At 46.5% G+C, this 21,706-nt stretch overlaps 1 protein-coding gene across 1 annotated transcript; it reads left to right on the forward strand.

Moving 5' to 3' along the window:
* The first annotated feature begins 648 nt into the window (after positions 1 to 648).
* Positions 649 to 20,584, forward strand: SLC22A7 (solute carrier family 22 member 7). The gene is made up of 10 exons (XM_009939956.2): positions 649 to 1,026; positions 2,892 to 2,995; positions 8,891 to 9,045; positions 10,480 to 10,648; positions 13,299 to 13,416; positions 17,654 to 17,763; positions 17,851 to 18,065; positions 18,541 to 18,649; positions 20,128 to 20,334; positions 20,521 to 20,584. The coding sequence occupies exons 1-10, from the start codon at positions 649 to 651 to the stop codon at positions 20,582 to 20,584; spliced, it is 1,629 nt and encodes a 542-aa protein (XP_009938258.1).
* The last annotated feature ends 1,122 nt before the right edge of the window (positions 20,585 to 21,706 follow it).

Below are 21,706 nucleotides of genomic sequence, written 5' to 3' on the forward strand. Positions count from 1 at the left end.
TCACCTCCCTGTTTGCATCCATCCAGAGACTGAGCTCTCTTCTCTTCTGGGCACCCTCGCACCCTCTCCATACTCCCTGCTCCCAGGGTCATGACTTGACACAAGCCATACCAAAACCCGCTTATCTGATGCACAGCAACCAGGCTTTGGTACTCCTGGGCATCCCTACACAGTGGGTCACCCCTGCTCTCCTGGGACCCTGTTTTATGATCCAGCGGGGCTGGCTGGTGACCAGCTCACTCTAGGCAGAGTTTGTTGCAGCGCTTGAGATGCTGCATGGTACCCCCCCCCAACTAGAAACGACTGTGCTTTCACAGCACTCTTCCCACAGCCTCCTTTCCTAATGTGGACGTCCCTCCCAAACACCACAACAAAGAGAAAAGGACATTAAAAATTGAAAGTGCCTTGTGCTGGGTCCATTAGAAATGGATGTATGGTGTGCACACAGGATAATTTTTTTGGCTCTACCCCAAATGGAGAGTTTCACTGTGACTTTTGACAACCTTTCAGCAAGGTCTCAAAGTCCAACGCAGTGGCTATATGAAAAGCCACAGGAAGTTGAGCTTCAAGGACAGAGACTGCTTTTCAGGCTCATGTTGCTGCTCCTCAGTATATAGCTGCTCTGCATGAGCAAACTCCACAGAAGACATGAAATTTGAGGATCTCTTGCTGGAAACTGGGGGCTTTGGCAGATTCCAGATTTTGGTTTTGTTTATCCTCTGCCTCCCAAGGATCAACGTTCCCATGCATTTCCTGCTGCACAATTTTCTTGCTGCTACCCCCTCTCATCACTGTGCAATTCCACACCAAGAGGCATTTGTGAACCTCACCATGGAGGAAGTTCTGCTCATCAGCATCCCCCGGGAGCCCGACGGCACTTTCAGGTCCTGTGAGATGTTCTCACAACCTCAGTTTCACCTGCTGCTCAATTCCTCTCTGCAACCAGAAAACAGCTCCATCATCCAGCACTGCCAGCACGGATGGGTCTATGACCACTCGCAGTTCACCTCCACCATCTCCACCCAGGTAACGCCTGGCCTGTGATCTAGCCAAAAATGAAATTAGCTCAGTGTTTTGAGAAGCAGATGGAGAAATGTTCACAGGGTGCACAGAGTCAGAGGGGAATCTTTATATTGTAACCCGTGGAAATGACTTGTTTAGAGAAGATCTCCTGCGATGGGGAAGCTCTCTGAAGCTCAGAGCTAGAAGCCAACATTTATTATTATTATTATTATGAGCATCTTGCTTAGATTGATAATTAGAAGCCAACATTTCTTGTTATAAGCATTTTAATTTCTCCAGGTGATTGAGAGATTGGAGGAGGTGAGGGGAAGACACACATGAAGGATTTTCTCTGCTTGGGCCACATGGCACTTGCACAGGATTACACCCTGCCAGGATTTCATATGAGCCCACGACTTGCTTTCGTGATTTTCCAAACCCTTCTACTCCTTTGGCCACCCCTCCTCACTAATCTCTGGCTTCCCCCGCTTCTCCCCAAGTTTGTGCTGCCTCTCTTCTCTTACCACCAGTGTTTCTTGCTGTCAAACCCAATGTGCTCTCCAAATGCCTCCCACTGAGATGCAGCATGCTGGCCAGCCATAACTTTGAACCTGCCCAAGGTCCCTGCCCATCAAATATTAACCACCTGCCTTCTGAAATGCTTTGCTAAGGCTAACAGTGATACCTCTGAGTGTTAATGCTTTACCTTCCTTGAAAAGTGGCCCAAAGCACACAAGGTCCTAGGGAAGAGGACAATTTGGTTGGACAAAAGGGGCATGGTTGGGTTTGAAATGACAGCAGCTGGCTGTCTCAGCGAGAGCAGGGCCAAGGCTTAACCTAGAGCTGGTGCCTCCTCCCCACCACCCAACCACCCCTGGTTTTGGCAGGCATGGCGTTGAGGGTGCACCAGGCCTGTACCTGATTTCTGCACTGCTTCAGGGAGAAAGGTATAAAGCACCTTTGGGGAAAAGGCAGAGGAGGTGCTCTGCAGCACAGATGCTGAGCATGGAGCCCTGTGATGCTGCACCCACAATGCAGTGACCCCAGGACATGCTCAAGAGACCAGGGCTTTCTCTGAAGTCTTTTGCTCTTGCATTAAGGACGGTTGCTCAAGGTCTGGCTGGTCTTGTCAGAGAGGCTGTGAGGCTGGGTTGATGATTAAATTACGTTGTGCAAAGTTTGAACGTATAGAAAATTAACTCTGCAGATTCAGCACAGCATTCTGTAATCATTAGTGACATTTGCACCTCCAAGAAAGTAAAGCAATGCTCATTAACTTAATTAGGAAGAATGTCTAGACCAACTTCTCAGTAAGAAATGAGTAAGTTAGCATCAGGAGCAAGTATTTGGTCTGATTGCCCCTCTGCCCTCCTTCCTCCCTGCATGGACAACTTCAGAGGAAACTGGTCAGGGCAACAGGAACCGGATATCAACATAACATTCCCTAATTAAGATTGAGGCATATCTTAAACTCACTGCAGTGCGGCACCCTGCAATCGCCCATCTCAGCAAGGCAATCCCAGGAGTATGCGGAGGGAGCTGGGGGAGCCCTACACCCGAGCAGGTTGAGAGCAGCTATCACAGGGGTCAGGAGAGGAAAAAGGGGATCTCTCCATGATGAGTGGTACCCAGGAAAACTTACTGATGCCCAACGAGTGTCCACAGAGAGGCTGTCACAGTGGGGATAGATAACTGGGAGGCCTCTGAGTTTTGTAAGACGTAGCTTTACATTTTTCAGGACTCTGGCACTGTCCTCTGCACAGTTTAGTGCAGGATTCTACCCCTCAACCAGATTAGGCCGATGTAAACTGATATGATGGTGACCACCAGAGGGAAGGGCAACAGAGACTGAAATGGGCACTAAGTGTCATTTTGGCCCTGTGTTTCAGTGGGACCTCGTGTGCGAGCAGCGCGGACTGAACCAGGCGACTGCAACCTTCTTCTTCATTGGCGTTACGACGGGGGCCGTGGTATTTGGATACCTTTCAGACAGGTTTGACCCCTTTCAGGCTGTTCCTCCAGGGCTTCAGTTTCATGACGAGGACTTCACAAACCTGTGACCTACAAAAGGCAATCAGAGGGGCAGAGAAGGAGAAAACACAGTTGTAAAGGGAGAATCCAGCCTCTCACATGATAATTGGATTAAAGTCGTACAAGGAAGCAACGCAGGGGCTAAATGGCCCATGGCAAGATACACTGCAACAGAGCCCACACCACTGTGGTCAGCATTGCTGCAGGAACAGCAAAAATTGAAAAAAATCCACCAATTTCAGAAAAGGCAACTGTCTAAAAAAGGAGAAAACTGGCTAGAAGAAAGCCATAACAAGAGGCTAAAAGAGTGAACTCGTTGCAAGTTATATGGAAATTTGTTAAGGACACCCAAGTGAGGGGCTCAGAGCAAATGCTTGGCATAGCTGAAAAAAAAAAGTCTCCAGGAAGCAAAAACTGATTCAGTCATTACTAAAGAAGCAGGGTAAAGAAGGTTCTTATAAGCAGGGAGGCATTCCTTGAGGAAGAGTTGAGGCAATGAGGAAAACAGGAACAAATCTGCTCTCTCTGGTTAAATGTTAGAATGTGATAATATAAACCCCAAAAAAAGTCTGAATAATAACCTAGAAAGGGCATCAATTAAGCAATTAAATATTTTTGCAAACAGCAGAACCAGGAAACCTACCAGAGAACACATAGTGCAGGCATGCAATCAGAATGGGCTATTCGCTGTACGCTATTCATTATTTAACATCGGAGTTTCCTGCACAGGAGACTGCTTCCCAATTTCTTTCCTGTGGGAGCAAACAAGCATTAATGTACAGCAGGCTAAAAAATCGCTGCAGACCAGAGGGGAACCAGCTTCACAGTATGAAGCACACAGGGAATTAGCGCTGAAGGTAGGAATTTTTACATCCATTATCTTCACCTACGAGTATGTCAGTGTACTTTTACAAGGACTCAAGACGTCTGGCTGATCTTCAAACTGCGTGCCTTGGCTTTGTATCTAAAACAGTTTTATAGAACAACTGGAGAGAACGAAATTCAGAATCAGGAAAAGAAACAGGACAAAATAAGGCAGAAGGGGTCTCTGCTAGAGCAAAATGAAAAATAATTTGGTTTTCAGATGGATTGCGAGGGGGAAGAGCCAGTAGATCAAGACATAAAAGGAGCATCTGGAAATAAAAATGCTGTAGTGTGAGACATAAATGAGTTTGCGCTCACAGTGGGAGAACATGTAGGGGCAGGTGTCGGAGGTGGAGCTTTGAAGCAAGCTGATAGAAGGCGACATAGAGACATACATCAGATGAATGCCAGTAAAGCACCAGGAGCAGGGAGTGGTCACCCTACAGCCCTACAGGACCTTTGGGATGAAAAAGCTGGAACGCTGTTGGCATTGTGGGACCCCCACAGCAGAGGACTGGGAAGCTATCATGTGTCAAATTGGTTTTAAACTGGTTTCCAAAAAAGATTCTGGAAATATGTTCCAGGCAGCCTGACATCTATCTGTACCAGGCAAATTAGTAGAAACTATTCTGAAAAATTGAGCCATAGGCCACATGGGTGGATATGACATACTAATGAAGAATCAGGGGGGGGCTGCAGAAGATTCATGCCTTACAAACATACCAGATTTCTTTGAGTCTGCTAACAGGCACACGAAAAGGGGAGATACCATCTACACAGATTTCAAGAATTTTCCTTGCCAAAGTCTCTTTACAGAAACTGAGCTGCCCTAGCATCAGAAGGAAGGTCTCTGCATCACTGAAAAAATTGATTAAAAGCCAGGAAGGAGCAGGGAGATGGAAGTGTTCAGTTATAACAATGGAGAGGGACCTGTGGGAACCTGTGTTTGGATTTGTGTGCTTTTCAGCACATTTATTGGAAAATTATCTGGAAATCAGAACATTATCTGGAAAAGGAGTAAGTGGGGAGGTGATGCTGAGTGACCAGGCTGATAGAGACGAGATCTGAGTGTGGAGAACAGCAGAAGGAGCTTAAAGAGCTCTGTGACTGGATGGGAACAACAGAAGACAATATTTCAGAGTAGACTAATCTAAAATAAAGAGAGAAACAATCCTAACTTCTCATTTAAAATTGAGGCCTCTGAGCTGACCGTAGCTGCTCAGAAGCAAGATGTTGGGGTTATGACAGACAGCTCTAGGCAAACATCCACTCAGCAATGAGTAGTGGCTGGGGAAGCAAATGGACAATTAAGAATCATTAGGAAAGGAATATAAAATCAAAGAGAATATCACTATGCAGTAACACGTAAATGCATGGTGGCCCCACATCTTGAATACTGTGTGCAGTTTTGATTTCCCTTCACCCTCCTTCCCCGTCTCAAACCGATACAGAAGAAATGGAGAAAATTTGGCGAAGCTAACAAAAAAGACCAGGTTATGGCTTGAGTTCCAATTAGGCAGGCCAGGACCCTTCAGTCTGCTGAAGCAGCAGCTGGCAAGGGTGTGGCAGCCAGCCATGCCCTGGAGAGCAGCCTGGAGCAGAGCTGGGTGTGCACTCCCCATCTGGGCTACCTGTCCACAGGGCCCGCAGGTCACGTCAGGAAAGGCTTGCAGCCTATGTAATCACAGTAAATTTGTCTAATCCAGTATATTTGCAGTAAATTTGGTGGGTCTGTTAAGCCTCAGGTGCCGTGTCCCCCATCTTCCCTAATACCCCTTAAAAGCTGACGTCCCATTAGCAGCCTTCCTTTTCTCTAACAGAGAAGACGTCTCATTTCTTTGTGCTAACAGTAATGCAGAGATTTCATCTCTGGTGCTCCAGGGTGAAAACCATCTGGTCCTCACACTTTCCTACAGTTCAGGTTTGTTTTGTTCTAAGCCTCTACAGACATTTGGATTTGAGAACATCCCTACTGACAAATTTTACCCTGGTAAACCCTCCGACAACCTTACTGTGAACATATATAGTCAAATATATATATATTGTTTCTGTTATTGTCTGCTCTTCTCCAAACACCCCTTTTGTGCCTTGTCCTTGTACTGAATTGGCTATATGATGCTTTGGCAGACTTCCCAGATTGGGATATTTGTGAAAATGGCTTTTCTATTAATTTTTATGCTTGTGCAGTTTGCTCCTTTTGTTGTATTCTCTACATTTAATCTTTCAGAGGTTGTGCTTTCCTACCTCTCCCTTTGAAGACAATTTTAACAGCATTATTTCTAGCAGCCTCCCTGTAGCTTGCAGTTCAATCCTGCCAGCTTGCCTGTGGTTTCCCTAGCAGGTGGCATGCACTTGCGGAGAGAGTCTAGTAATGGGTCCATAAATAGCTGCCTTGCGCCCTGCAGGGAATCTTGAAGTTTTATATCCTTCTTACTGTATTTTCAAGAAAAATCTTCATTTAAAAAATGTATCTGCTTTCTTAGGCAGTTACTCTATCAGAAAGCATATCCACCTCTGGCGTGTTTCTGGGTGTTTGCTACTCCAACCCAGAGGCATTACAATGACTTTCGCAAACTGGCTCTGCTTAAATTTCACAGCAGATCCACCAAACTACCTGGGCCCAAGCCACAAGTTGTTTTTTCTCCAGTAGATTCATTAAATAGCTGCTGCATGAAGTAATTTATGATCTTTTTTAGGAAAGTTATTGTGTCATTATGTCCCAGCACATCACTTTTTCCTCTGGAGCAATCGTTCTTGCCACCATCCTCTCAGATGACCACTAAAAGAGCCCTAATGCCAGAATCAGACCAGGATTTCAGTCCCTGTAGACTGCACATTACCTGTTGACGGGGTTAATTTACTACTCCAGTTTGAATCTAAGCTTTTGTCACATGCAGGCCTGAAGTTCATCAGAAGACTGACGCCTTGTGCTGCGTTTTGATTTTCAGATTTTCATAGGTTGCGTAGAAATACACACACACATATTTCTCTGTGTATGTGTGTGTGTATGCTTGTGCATTTCTGTGTATTTGATTTTCTGCATTTCTCCACACTCTCCACACAGGACTTGGCACCAGGAGTAAGATGGTCTTACAACTTCCAAAACCCTTGGGGAACAACCTACTAGCAGATTCCTCATAGAACGCTTAGGACATCAGGGCTGTTTGCACATGTGGGCTGACAATTGGATTCCTTTTATTTTCATTTGGGATCTTTGTTTTCCTTCCAAGGATTGGGGTGGAAATGTCACAGTTCTCTCTCCTCCTCGAGGGCCATGACAGTGGCTGGTCCTAAGTGAGCCACAGGAGGACACTCTGAGCCAGGCATGGTGACAGCCATTGGAGGGAGTAGGGTGCGCCAGCAGCATAGGATTTCAAGATGACGTCACTGCTTTTGATGATGGTGTTGAACAGGGGAGCTCAATATCCCTCCATCCCTGGAAAGGTGATGGAGCAGCTCATTCTAGAGGTCATCATTGAGCAAGTGGAGGAAAAGAAGGTTATCAGTAGTAGTCAACATGGATTCACCAAGGGGAAATCATGCTTGACCAATCTGATAGCTTTCTATGATGGCATGACTGGCTGGGTAGATGAGGGGAGAGCAGTGAATGTTGTCTACCTCAACTTCAGCAAGGCTTTTGGTGCTGTCTCCCATAACATCCTCCTAGGGAAGCTCAGGAAGCGTGGGCTAGAGGAGTGGACGGTCAGGTGGATTGAGAACTGGCTGAATGGCAGAACTCAGAGGGTTGTCATCATCAGCACAGAGTCTAGTTGGAGGCCTGTAGCTAGTGGGGTTCCCCAGAGGTCAGTACTTAGCACAGTCTTGTTTAACTTCTTCATCAATGACCTGGATGAAGAGTTAGTTGCACCCTCAGCAAGTTTGCTGATGACACAAAACTGCGAGGAGTGGTGGATACACCGGAAGGCTCTGCTGCCATTCAGTGAGAATCTGATGAAATTCAACAAGGGCAAGTGCAAGGTCCTGGACCTGGGGAGGAACAACCCCATGCACCAGCACAGACTTGGGGTGGACCTGCTGGAGAGCAGCTCTATGGAGAAAGACCTGGGAGTGCAGGTGGATGACAAATTGACCATGAGCCAGCAGTGTGCCCTGGTTGCCAAGAAGGCCAATGGCATCCTGGGATGCATCAAGAGGAGTATGGCCAGAAGGCCAAGGGAGGTTCTCCTTCCCCTCTGCTCTGCCCTAGTGAGGCCTCATCTGGAGTACTCTGTCCAGTTCTGGGCTCCCCAGTTCAAGAAAGATGAGGAGCTGCTGGAGAGAGTCCAGCGGAGGGCTACGAGGATGATGAGGGGACTGGAGCATCTCTCCTACGAGGAAAGGATGAGGCTTGTTTAGCCTGAAGCAGAGAAGGCTGAGAGGGGACCTAATAAATACTTATAAATATCTTAAGGGTGGGTGTCAGGAGGATGGGGCCAAACTCATTTCAGTGGTGCCCAGCAACACGACAAGAGGAAACGGGCACAAACTGAAGCATAGGAAGTTTTGTCTGAACATGAGGAAGAACTTCTTCCCTCTGAGGGTGACGGAGCACTGGAACAGGATGCCCAGAGAGGCTGTGGATTCTCCTTCTCTGGAGATATTCAAGACCTGCCTGGACAAGGTCCTGTGCAGCCTGCTGTAGGTGACCCTGCTTTGGCAGGAGGGTTGGACTAGACGATCCCCAGAGGTCCCTTCCAACCCCTACCATTCTGTGAGTCTGTGTGATTCTGTGAAATATTGTTTTGGTCAGTGTTGCTGTTTCCATCGGAGAGCCTTGTGCCTGATGGTCATGGGGCAGGCTGGCCCTCTGACTGAGATGGCACCACTGTGGCACCAGCTACATCCAGAGCTGTTTCCTCCTCTCTAGGGCATTGCATCTTGCGTTCTTTGCAGAGAGAGCATTTTCCTTCTGAAGTCTCTGGTTTGCCCCTTTTCAAACCCTACTCCCAGGACAGGTTTCCAGTCGCTGTAACCCAGCCTGTACTCATGGCAGGTTCGGACGGAAAGCCATGCTCCTGCTGTCGCTTGTGTTCTCCGTCGTGTTTGGGATGCTGAGTGCCGCCTCCATCTCCTACAGCATGCTGGCCATCACACGGACCCTGACCGGGGTGGGCCTGAGCGGCGTCTCCCTTATTGTATTGCCTTTCGGTAAGTATGGGGGGGTTTGTGGGTGCTCAGTTGTACAGGGTGACTTCTGGCAGGCAGTGGATAGGTAGGGACTTGTCTACCAGACAGGGCAGAGCTAGTAGGAACAGGAGTTTGGAAATCATTATGTGTGCAATTGCACTACAGGCAGCCAAAAGAACATCCCTCTTGGAAGGACACAAGAATTACAATTCTCTGTTAGTCTAATTAATGCTCTAACAGTCTGCTCAAAATATAACAACCACTTATTAGTACTTCTGTTGCAACATTAATACTTGCAATCCATGCTACCCAATTCCTGTTAAGGATAATCAGTAGCACAATAAAAGCCACAGACCAAAGTATCTGCCCCTTTCCTCTGATACTGAGTTCTCACCCTTCAAAGCTGCTGTTAAGGCAATTTATCAGTGCTGCCATGTCCTCAGCAGGAGGAGGATGGTGTGTCATTCGTGGGGTGTTTCTACCTCCCCAGTCTTGAGTTTGATCACAGTTTTCATAAGTTCCCAATCTGTATTTTTAGAAGGGGGGGGGGGGGGGGAGAACCACCAAAAAAAAAAAAGAAAATCATACAGAGCCAGGCAAAACTGAAGCTGAGGAAGCTGAGGAATTTAGGTAATTACATAATACAAACAAGCTCCAAACTTCAGGGTACCCAACAGAACACCGGATGATTTTCTAGCTACAGTTGGGACGTACTAGGCAAGACTCATTGTACCCAAAAGCAAGTTGCAAGTGCAGCAAAAATTTCCAGGATTTTTACAGATACAGCCAAAATCAGGCTTAAATGGCTTCAACACTGGAAAAGTCCACACAAGACCTGACAAATCCCCAGGCCTGCTACGTTTTTTTATCATTGTAAAGGTTGATGCCCTCAAGGCAAAGTAGAGCTTGGGAGCGACATTTCTGATTGTTAGAGGTTGCAGCAAGATGCCCAGATCTCCAGAGGAAAATTGGCTTTTAGTTCACACACACAAGCAAGGAGACCACCATCTGTTCTGGCATTAGTGTCTACCTTGGGTAGATTCCACACGAACGACAATTCATCTTAATATATTTCTTTCATCTGGAATAATGGGAAACTGTGCAGGCAAAATGTTTAGGGAAAAAAAATATCATCTGCTTGATGAAGAAGGCCATTTGAATGTTACTGAATGGGATTAAAAAAAAGTATCACCTAAGGTATTTTTAGCACTGTTTCTTCCTATATATCCAGTATTTCTTCTTTTAAGGCTTTATTTTAGTTGCTTACAGCTTTGCAAGAGGTGGATGAACATTTTAAATGTGCCAGATGTTAGCTAAACAGTGGAGCTCTCCCGGAGGAGAAGACCAGGGACATTACCTCACTTCATCCTTGTTCACAACTGCTGCAGACCCCTTACAGACCCCTTACTGGAGAAGTCCTGTGTGTCCCAGCTGAACTCTGCCTCCCTCTTGCAGGGATGGAGTGGGTGGACATACAGCACCGCACCTTCTCCGGGATCCTGATTAGCATGTTCTGGAGCGTCGGGAACATGCTGCTGGCCATGGTGGCGTACCTGGTGCGGGAATGGCACTGGCTATTAGTAGCCGTAACAGGACCTTGTCTTCTGAGCATTGTCTGCCTGTGGTGAGTGCAGTGACCTGCAGCTGGACGGCTGGTGGGGATGGGAGCGGGCTGCGGTTCGCCTCCTCTGCTCTGTCAGCATGGCAAATGTTGCAACGCTGACCCTAGGGTTGGCTCCAGCAACCGAAAGAGGAGCAGGACTCATCTGTGTCCTGCATTCAGACAGCCCAGGCGTGGCAGCTCTTGAAAACTGAGGTGGCCTGGGTTTCATCTCTCCTCACCTCCAACAAGGCCAGGAGCCAAGGTCACACCACGGCTTTGGGGACAAGGAGGAGGCAGGACTGGGGCTGAGGCCAGGCATATGGGGGACACGTTGCAGCTCAAAGGAGCAGGGTTTGGTGCTGCAAGCACTGTCAGATGTGGCTCAGAGCAAGCAAAGAGATCCCAATAAAGGGAGGCAAGGCCAGGCCACATCCCTGGCTTTAATCCCTGGTAGACCCAAGATAAATAATTTATCCATTCTCTGTCCCCACCTCACTGGGGAGGATACAGCTGGTACCAATTTTTCCATATGAGCCAATGACATCTGCAGGCTAGGTCAGGTGCATTTATCTCTGCACTTCCCGTGGCCTTTCTCAGCTGCGTAACCATCCTGATGGGTCAAATGCATCCACTTTCTGTGGGCTATTTCCCTCCTGTAGCCTTATTTAAGAAATGTCTGACATCTCTTAAGCCTTAAAATGGGAGATGGTTCATTTAATCAAAGAAACTCGTTTTCCTTCTTCTTTTTATCATGTAGTAACACAGACTAGAATACAGGTCTACATCACACTGATGCTGTGACTATAATGTGAAGTGTATGGGATCAACTTATTCGATGATCCAAAACAGTCCTTTGAATAAGCAGCTCCTTTTCCTGGCTATACAAAAGTCCCGTGTTGAAATAAGCAAGCAGGTATTCCCACAACTGCCTCACTGAAAACATTCATAAATGGGTGTCTGAGTCTCCTCTACCTAACGGTGGTTGTTCAGTTCCTCTTGGACATCGGTGTCATGCTGGACCACACTGCAGAAATCACAGACGTATCTCTCAGGGCAATGGGGAGCTCTGGCTGGAAACCATGCAGAATAAGCTCTGATTGTTAGACATATGGGCCCCAAAATTATATGCATAATCGCTGAGCAGAAAGAGTGATATCCCAATGCTGAAGTGCCTTTCAGCTACCATCAAAGAGGCTTCTAGAGACTATGGTTCGCTTGCTTACTATGTCTGTCCATCAGCATGAAGCAGTAGATTAAATAGCTGCACAGATCTAGCTGAAAAATGTCAAATGATACTTATAAAAAATCAGATATACACTGATGCTGTTGTTAATCAATGGCTCCAAAAAGATGCATTGTTTTGCTGGTGATGAGGGTTTTCTGGCAAAGGGAAGCATCTGATATTTTGCTGATCAAGTTCAACAGAACTAAAATATGTGTTCTGCTGGCTTTTTTAGTTCCAGTTGTTTTGCTCTTTCTCTAGGACAACCAGCCATGAAAAAATGAGTCCTAGGAAGTGCTGAAATTCACAGATACATTTGGACCCACCCTTTCCATGACAGCTGATTTTTTTTCCTCTGTGTTAGTTCCTTTTACGGAGATTAGTTCTCCTACAAATTATTCTGTAGTCTGATCAAAATTCAAGCACCCAAGAGGTCAGCAATTGTTGGATAATTAGAAGTCCCTGAAGTATGGAATAAAAATCTAATTTAGCACACTCTGTAGATATTGTTGACACAATGTCAGAACTCAGTTGAGACGTTAGACAACCAAAAGACATAACATTATACTCTGGAGATGCGTGCAATGAGTGCAAAATGCCATCCTTCACTCTTTGTATTTCCCAAGATGCATTAGGTTATAATAGATCTTATGGGAAGGAGTTGAAAACTTTCCAGAAGACCAGTTCTGCAAATGTTTTTCTCTACACATCCTTTTCAGCTGTTGCTTGAATAGTGACAGCAGATCAGAGAGAAGTCCAAGAAAAGGGAGTTGCAGATGCCAGTTTATGACAAGTGCTGGATCTTTTGCTGGAACAGACAGAAAAATAAGAGTCACAGGACTCCCACCCTACACAGGTCTGCTAGGCAGACATCTCAGAGTTGCTAATTAGCTCTACAGCAGTACAGCACCCCCTGTCACTCAGTGACTAGCATGGGTACTTCACTGGGGGCCACAGCCACAATGGTTTAGACCCCATTGACTTTCTTGTGCAGAAGGCTTTGATTATGGCGAAAACCAAATAATTTTAGCAATTAACTAAGTAAGTACAGAGCCCACTAAATCCTTCCTACATAATAATTTTTAATCTCCTATGATTTCAAAGTTTAAAGAGTGCCAAAAAGCATGAATCTGTAAATACAAAAACTCTGGGGCCAATTTTAATTGAGAAGAGTTTGAAACTTCAACCAGCTCAGAAAACTCGAGCTCACATGATAAAAAAATTTGGCTAGACACACTTCAATTAGCAGTCTGTGCTTCTTTAAGGGTAGAACAGCATGTACATGTGACAAGGGTGTCCCATTACTATTATTCTCATGCACCACAGTTGCTATTTTTAGCTGAGATTGGAGCCTCGTAGAGAAGACCACCTTTCTTCGGCCAGGGCTATGTATGTGTGGTGGAAAACGTGGAGTGCCAACAGGAACACTGTCTTCTCTCCTCGCACCAGGTGGGTCCCAGAGTCTGCCCGGTGGCTCATAGCCAATGGCAAAGTGAAACAAGCTCACAGGCATCTGCTTAGATGTGCAAGAATGAATGGAAGGAAAGACTTCACTGTCTCACCAGAGGTGAGAAACTGAAGATCCAGACACAGGTTCTTCCTCTCCCATTTCCTCTCTGTTTTACTTCTATTTGACACCTGAAGCAATGCTCAGCTTGCAGTGGGATCTGTGAGGCACTGTGGTCCACAGGGTGCCATGCTCCATTTTAGTCTAGAAAGCAGCTAGATCCACTCCTAAAGATAAAGCAGCAGCTCAGCTCCCATAAGGTCAGAAATCCCCTTCATTAGGTGCAGTGTCTTTCCATTCATTATTACCATGACAAGAAGCCTCAATGCACTGGACACTGGCAGAAAGAGAGCAGCACAGCCTGAAAGAAATAAGGCAGTGGCATCACTGCCATAACAGAGAGGAGAACGTTCAGGCGCTTGAGCAATTTGTGCAGCTTAGTGTTTGCCGCCTCGGTTGCCGTAGTGTTTGCCAAGTGTTGGTACAGTGCTAGTAGGAAGCAGACATGCATTAATAGCATGTAGTTAGCATATTTTCTCTCATGTTGCACTTGAGATACTGCATGTAGTGTTTTCCAAAAATGTAAAGGCTAGTCCACCTCAGGCTTCATTTAGTGTACATGGGAAACTGGAAGATTGTCAGCCATGACAATGCCCCAGTGATGAATGCGGGTGTAAAGAACATTCAGCATAAACAAGTTTTTCCCCTGGCTAAAGCTCTGCTCTCAAGTCAGTCACAGCTTTGTCAGCAGTTTTAAAGGAACAAGGCAAGGGTGAGACATTGGGCAAAGCAGGCATGCACCCACTGGTTTAAATTCATTTTTACTTGACCCCAGATGTGCAAAGGATGGAGTGAAGATGCTTAGCTAGATGACTGAACAAATAAAGGGGAAGTAGAACCCCAAAAAATAGCCACCTATTTTCAGCTCCAAAGCTCAAGGTATGAGGCTGATCTGAAGATCTTCATCTCATGCTGAGTTCTATCTTACAAATGTATTTTTGCACTCAGTCTCACAAATGTCAAGACCTTGGTCCATGATGCTTACTTAAGAACATGCTCCAGGGGATGGTGATAAGCTCAAGTGATGTCCCACTTCTAGGGAGGACTCAAGGGCCAGGCAGAATCGTGTCCCTCGCTTAGGAGAGACACCAGAGCATAGTCAGTGCTCACAACAACGCTTCACAGCCAGGCTTGGATGGCTGCACGTGCGTCAACTCTGACTAATTTGGTCCACATGATTTGTCTCAACCTTCTCAAGAGCAACAAAGCTCAGCTGTGAAATCCAGTAGTTACAGAAGTTTGTGGTTCATTAAACATCAGTCTGTCCTTTAATGTCCATTGTTTTTCCTCTTACCAAAAGAGGAAGATAGGAAACCCTTGGCACCATTACAGGAGCTTTGTGCTTTGCTGTCATGGTCCAGCTGCATCTCTGTGTGCACCCAGCGCTCCTGCACCCACACTGCTGTCCTCTTCTGGCTAGCATGTGATTTTTTAAAAGCAGTTTCTCAATAGCTGTTGAAGAGATGATTAGCCCTTTTGATTCACGACAGAAAATGTGAGAAATTCTGAATTTGCTGGTTGTGGCAGACAGGAGTTTAGTGTGATCCTTCCTTGCCTTTAACAAAACCAGTAGCTCTGACCAAATACGTAAAAATAACAACTTATAACCTCTTTCATTCAGCCTTGGCTGAGGACTCTGTATTTCAGAGACTGAACTTTGAAAGATGTATCATCTCTGGATAATTACACAGCATGTTACTGATGTACTCTCAGGTTTAATAGCATTGCCTTATAGAACTGAGTAAGGAATTTCCCAGTGTGAAATTCTTTCAGTATAAAAAGCTTTGTAACTCATCCAAAAACTGCAAAGAATAGTACACAATTAGAACTAAAATCTTAGCTCTTCCCTAGTGAAACATGCTGGTACTTACATCTCTCCTCTTCCCTTTCCTAACACTTTCTTTCATTTTGTACAATTCTTTTAATCAGAGAGCTCTTTGGGCTGGGATTTCTCTTTTATTAGGTATTTCTGCAAGTCCCCAGCCCCCATAACTGTTCAGCACTGTCTTAATGGTAGGTGATGCGGTAGGCCTGCAGGTTGCCTCACCCTTTTCCCTCCCCAGCCGTCACTGAATAAGTGCATTTTGTTTCTTGGGTTTCTTGCTGTTCTGGCTCTCCCAGCTATCCTTCCACATGCCAAGAAATCTGGCTAATAATACATACTGGAAGATGTTTTCCATGTTAATGTCTTATGTTACCCATTTTAATAGCAAATCATGCAACTTAAAGAGAGGACAGACTGCCATCTAGTTAACGTGAATCTAATATTGGAATTCTCAGCATTGCAGAAGTAGTCTGTTATCAGTGCTATGATTCATCCTATGCATTTGGATGAAAGGACTTATTTGTCTGTGAAAAAGGTTAAAAAAAAAGTAAAAGTTAAAAAAAATAACTTACTTGGCATACTGCAGTATTAACAGGAGTTACCAGATCCAGAGATAGGTATACAGAAATACAAGAAAAACGTGGGTTCAGCAAACCAGTAGATAAGGTGGGAAAGGGTCATCGAGCTGCTAAACAGACGGACACCCTGTCTGGTTCAGAAAGTCCCTGAACGGCTGGAGGTGGTGACATTTCAAGGGGAATATCTCTGCATGCTTGCCCGGCTCTTCTGTACGCTCCACTGCAGGATGCTGTTGAAGACGAGGCACTGGAGAAGATGATCCTCTGGTCCAAGACGCTGCAGGCCCTCTTCAACCATCTAAGTTGTAGGTTTCTTATGCAGCTCTGAGGCTGGGATTAAGTGTTTATGCAAAAGCTTTGGCTGAGGCTTTGCTTTCTCTGAAGAGAATATTGATTTGAGAATACATGTAACTAATTAACCAGACTCTCTCTTCAAGGTTTCCTGTGATTCATAACCTTATCAGTTTTAACTGTCCTGCTCTGCACTTGCTGATGATTTTTGGACATGGTGAAGCAAGGCTGTCCTGAGAGGAATTGAGGAGCTGCTGGAGAGAGTCCAGCGGAGGGCTACGAGGATGATGAGGGGACTGGAGCATCTGTCCTATGAGGAAAGGCTGAGGGAGCTGGGCTTGTTCAGCCTGAGGAAGAGAAGGCTGAGAGGGGACCTTATAAATGCCTAGAAATATCTCAAGGGTGGGTGTCAGGAGGATGGAGCCAAACTCTTTTCAGCGGTGCTCAGCAACAGGACAAGGGGCAACGGGCACAAACTGAAGAGTAGGAAGATCCACCTGAACATGAGGAAGAACTTCTTCCCTCTGAGGGTGACGGAGCACTGGAACAGGATGCCCAGAGGGGTTGTGGATTCTCCTTCTCTGGAGATATTCAAAATCCGCCTAGATGTGGCCCTGTGCAGCCTGCTCTAAGTGACCTTGCTTTGGCAGGGGGTTGGACTAGATGATCCCCAGAGGTCCCTTCCAACCCCGACCATCCTGTGATTCTGTGAATTCATCTCTCCTGATGTTAGGTGTCCACATCAGCACTGTCTGCAATCTCCTTTACAGTCTGCAATCTAATGAATAGCTGATGGAGGTTAGCACACAGTTCTTCTAACCAAATGCAGTTGTTCGCTCTAGGATAAAATGACTCTGTCACTCCCACTGGTGATCTCTATTACCTACACAGTGAGCCTATGGCAACTAGCTTAGGTACAGCTGCCTGCATTGCAGACCCGTAGTTGTGCGAATCTCTTGCATCTCAGCCAGTGAGTAGAACTTACAAACTCTCCTGGTACTTACCCCTAATTCAGTTGCTAAAAGACTTTGTGAAAAAGCACTCTCTTCTTCCCTATAGGCAGGGCTTACTTCTCACAGCCTGACTTTTTAATATAGTCTGTATTTATATAAACAGATGTATAAATAATCACATTTTATATAAATGCATTAATAAGAACAAAGCATGCAGCTCACTGTTAGCTGCTGAGACTTGACACAATGGCAGGCAACCACATGGGGAAGAGGGTGGAACTGGCCAAAACTGACTTTGCTAACACCACGATCTGCCATTCTTCTGCAACCCTTTCTGCTACATGGGGTATATAGTTAAGAGGGACATAGGGGCCATGGGAATAAAAAGAGCTCTAAAATGGTAGGCAATCTATAAAGTTGTAGGAAGACGTGCTTCTGACAATGCATGCCCAGAGAATTTTCTGCAGTGGGAACATATGGAAAATACAAGGTGGAGCTGGGAAGGGCAAAGGCCTCAGCCTGTCTAGGGTTTCATGTCTGGATCCTAAAAGTACAGCAGCTGAGCATTTCCTTCTTTCCACCTCTCCCAGGCCCTCAGAAGGATGGCAACAGACAAAAAGCCAGGAGGCAGTTACTCCTACATCAGCTTGTTCAGGACACCAGTCCTGCGGAAGATCTCTCTGTGTTGTGGGGCTGTGTGGTAAGCGGTGTCACTTCACACAGGGGATTTGTCCTGCAGTTCCCCAGCTGGATTTCCCTAATCCTCATGTCCACATACTCTTTGCAGGTTTGGTGTTGCTTTCTCTTATTATGGTATGAGCATGAACCTAACTGGCTTTGGGCTCAACATGTATCTCTCCCAGTTTGTCTTTGGCATCATTGAGATTCCAGCCAAGGTGATCATGTACGTGCTGGTGAACAGAGTCGGACGACGGCAGAGTCAGGCGTGGGCGCTGATCCTGACCGGACTGTGCATAGGAGCCAACGTCATCATTCCCAAGCGTGAGATGCTCCTCTGCTATATGCAGTACTTGCTGAAGGGGAGGTTTCCATTCTGTGCAGTGCTAGAGAAGGAGAACCATAGATCTTGTCCACTGGCAGTTCTTTACGGAGACGTCCTCCACCTAAAGGGCATCTGTAGGACAAGGCTGCTAATGTGGGCTAGCCCTAATATCTGGTGGCAACAGATGGTCTCCAGTCACTGTGAAGTGGCTAGTGAGGGTCCAGTGACAGCAAGGTGAAGTGCCGATCTTTACTGTAGACATTGTCCAATGGGAAATGTCGGGACCTATCCTTCCATCAGTTCAGCTCCCACTCGGGCTAATAGTTACTAAGCTTACTGAACCAGACTTTGGAGACAGCAGCTCCAGGGCTACGAAGCTCCTTCACATTCCTTCTCGTACCTGAGGCCACAAGAATCTTCTTCCTAGAGGCTGCTCTTTGACCGTTGTCGTAAATGTCTTTTCTTTCCTCCTAGCCTTGACCTCCTTGCGCTCTGTAGTAGCCATTATGGGCAAAGGTTTCTCAGAAGCTGCATTCACTACCGTCTACTTGTACACCTCTGAGCTCTACCCCACCGTGTTGAGGTAAGAGATGCCACTCGCCTGCATGCACAACCAGAACTTCGGTGGGATGTCGCCCTCAGGTCGTCAACATCAGCACAGCAGGACATGCTGCTGGCTAGACTGGAGGACTGATGCCTTGCCTCTACAAGTAGCAGGTTCTAGGGATTACACATACTCACAAGAAAGGGGCAGAAAGCTACCCTTTTTATACCTGGGTTATGTGTGGTTAGGTTATATGTGGTTAGGTTATGTTGATAGGCAGATGTATCAAAAGGTGACGAGTATTCTGTGTGGGAAGATTTTTGAACTCCATAAGGCCTCTGTGCTTAGTAAAGTCTTAGTTCCCTGTGATAATCTGCCAATAACTGTTAAAAAACCCCCAAAATAACAATTTGAAATATCAGGTTTTAGAAGGCACACATACTACCACATTTGACAGTCTTCTGGGCATCAGATGATATTAAAGCAGGGATTAAACAGCCTTTCAGGAGGAAAAAGAAAGCTTATTTGAAATACTTGGGTAATGGTGACATAAAACCAGATTTAGCAGCAGCATAGTTTGGGATACAGCTGAGACTGATGGAGGGAATCACCTCACTGGTTTCTTTGTGAAAGTCTGAAAAAAACCCTCATGGATCACAGCAGGCCTTGTAGCTTGCTTCACCTCTGTCCCTCCTTGCCCAGAGTACCCTTCTTTGTCATTTAGTCCTTTAACTTTCACCAGTCAGTTGCATGTGGAGAATGGCACGTATTTAAACTGGAGGAGGCACACTGATCTGCTGCTTTTCTTCTCACATTGGTTTGTATTTTTACGTGCTCAAAGACATTGACAGATAAACACAAAAACATTGGTACTGTCTGCAGGACTCACTCTGCATATGCACAAGCAGGTCCTGGGATCCTTGTTGTTAGCATGAAATGCCACCCATCCCCTGAAAATTAGTCAGGGAATAGCTCCCAGGCCTTATTTTTGGCCTCCTCTCCAAGCTCTCCCAGGCTTACAGCTACAGCAGGACCAAAGGTGCTCACAGGTATCTATAGTGCATGCCACCTGCCTAGAAGTACTTTGGGAGAAGAAGGGACTTCGGTTTGCTCTCAGCAGATCGGAAGACTTCCTAGCCCTTACATCCCCGTACTAGGGGATGGATAGAAGATGCACTCGGGGTTTTACACACTTAAAGTGGAAACAACTTTCAAGTAGATATTTTTAGTGTGGAAATGCAGCTTCTTTCTCATAATAGACATAAATCTATTTCTCACAGCAGCTACAGTTGCTCTCTAGGAAATATTATCCCCGCAGGAAGATATGAAGAAAGGAAAAAACCAACCTAGAAAAAAACTGGCAGAGGAAAAATCTGGGGGGAAAAAAGCCTCAGCACTTACGGAAAAACAGGGGGAAGGGGCAGAGGTTCTGTGCTTTTTCCCAAGGTCTGATATGAAAGAAATACCCATCTCTTTCGCGTGGTGGTCTGCGCCACCACGGTGCCCTCCCTTTCCAGGCAGAATGGGATGGGGTACGCCTCCTTCGTGGCACGCCTCGGCGGGTCTTTGGCCCCGCTTGTGTTTCTGCTGGATGAGGTGTGGAGGTCTCTGCCGGAGGTGACGTACTGTGGTGTAGCAGTGTGCTGCGGCTCAGTGGCCTTCCTGCTCCCGGAGACGCTCAACGTGCGCCTGCCCGAGGGCATCGAGGACATCGAGAAGGCACAGTGAGTCAGCTCCATCCTGCCCTGCACGTGGAGTCTGCGAAGGGAGGCGGGGGACATCCCTCTCTGCGGCCTCCTGTTCCCCATCTGTGGGCGGCAGCGGGTGAAGGGACAGCCCGGTGGGGACTGGGGCTGTCAGGCTCCCTGCTCTTCTGTCCATCAGCCCAAACGTGCCTTCTTTCCTTCCAGAGAGAAAGGGCCGCCACAAATCGGTGCTCCTGAGGGCGTGCCGCTGCACTCCCTGCGGCAGTGAGGGGCTCCGTGGGACAGCCACTATGTGGGACTGCAAAACTGAGCCGTGCTCTGACCTGTCAATAAAAGAGCCTTTACTGTCCACCTGGTCTCCCTCTGCAGGGAAGTGGGGCTGAGGACACTGGAGGGAGGTGGCGGATCATGAACTGGGCGCGAGGGAGCTAAGCCCACTCTGTAGTGTGGCCAAGAGCAAGAATGCAGAGGTCTAGCAGGGTCTGGAAATAAAGGCACCCTGTGCTAAGCTCTTCCCATCTTTGGCCTTGTTGGACTAGCAGCAGCTTTCAGATCACTGCACAGCCTGCCAGAAATGACAATCCATTGGTTTACAAACCACAAGAAGTGCAATGCAATGATAAAAAACACTGAGTGTGAAAACCAAATAATCTCAAGTAAATCTAACCAGATGGTGGATAAACCATAAACTGTAGCTACAAATATTTCTTGAGTTTGGAAATGGTCTGGACGTTTTTCACACCGAGGCTCAAAGCCAGCAAAAAGCACATGCTGGAGTTTCACTGAGAATGGGACCACTGCAAACATTTGTCCCACATAGAAAAGAAGCAGCAAAGCTTTTGCAGATTATTTAAATCTCACGTGTAAGCAATAAGCATACTTCAAGCCAAAAACAAAAGACAAACCCACCTCACTACAGGAACTTTTGCATGGAATTTTGAATAACTCATTACTGGACTTCATTCTGCTTACCGGTCTAACATTTTGATCTTAAATTTAGGGAATGCCTTTGCATCTTGCTCTTACCTCTGTAAACAACAGAGATGAGCCACCAAATTACCTATAAATTTGGAACCCTGACAAACAGCGCTTTCCTAGCTTGGGAAGAGGGAATGGCCCCAGCAGCCCAGCCCCAGGCACACTGTGATTCCCTGGGCTGCGGGGCCTTTGAGCGAAGCCACGCACAGCCCCAGGAGGACAACACAAACCGGGGGTGCATCCGAAGGCGGGTGCAGAGGCCCATCCAGTCCCAGGTCCGGGAGCACCTCCTAGTAGAAATAAACCACCTGGCAAAATTTTCTCCATCACCTTTTTTGCTTTAAGGCAACAAAAGGAAAGCAAACTCCTCGGAACCACCCTAAGGCTGAGACAATTTTGCGTATTTCTTAAA

This window comes from Opisthocomus hoazin, chromosome 2 (assembly GCF_030867145.1).
Source record: "Opisthocomus hoazin isolate bOpiHoa1 chromosome 2, bOpiHoa1.hap1, whole genome shotgun sequence".
In the NCBI taxonomy this organism is placed as follows: Eukaryota; Metazoa; Chordata; class Aves; order Opisthocomiformes; family Opisthocomidae; genus Opisthocomus; species Opisthocomus hoazin.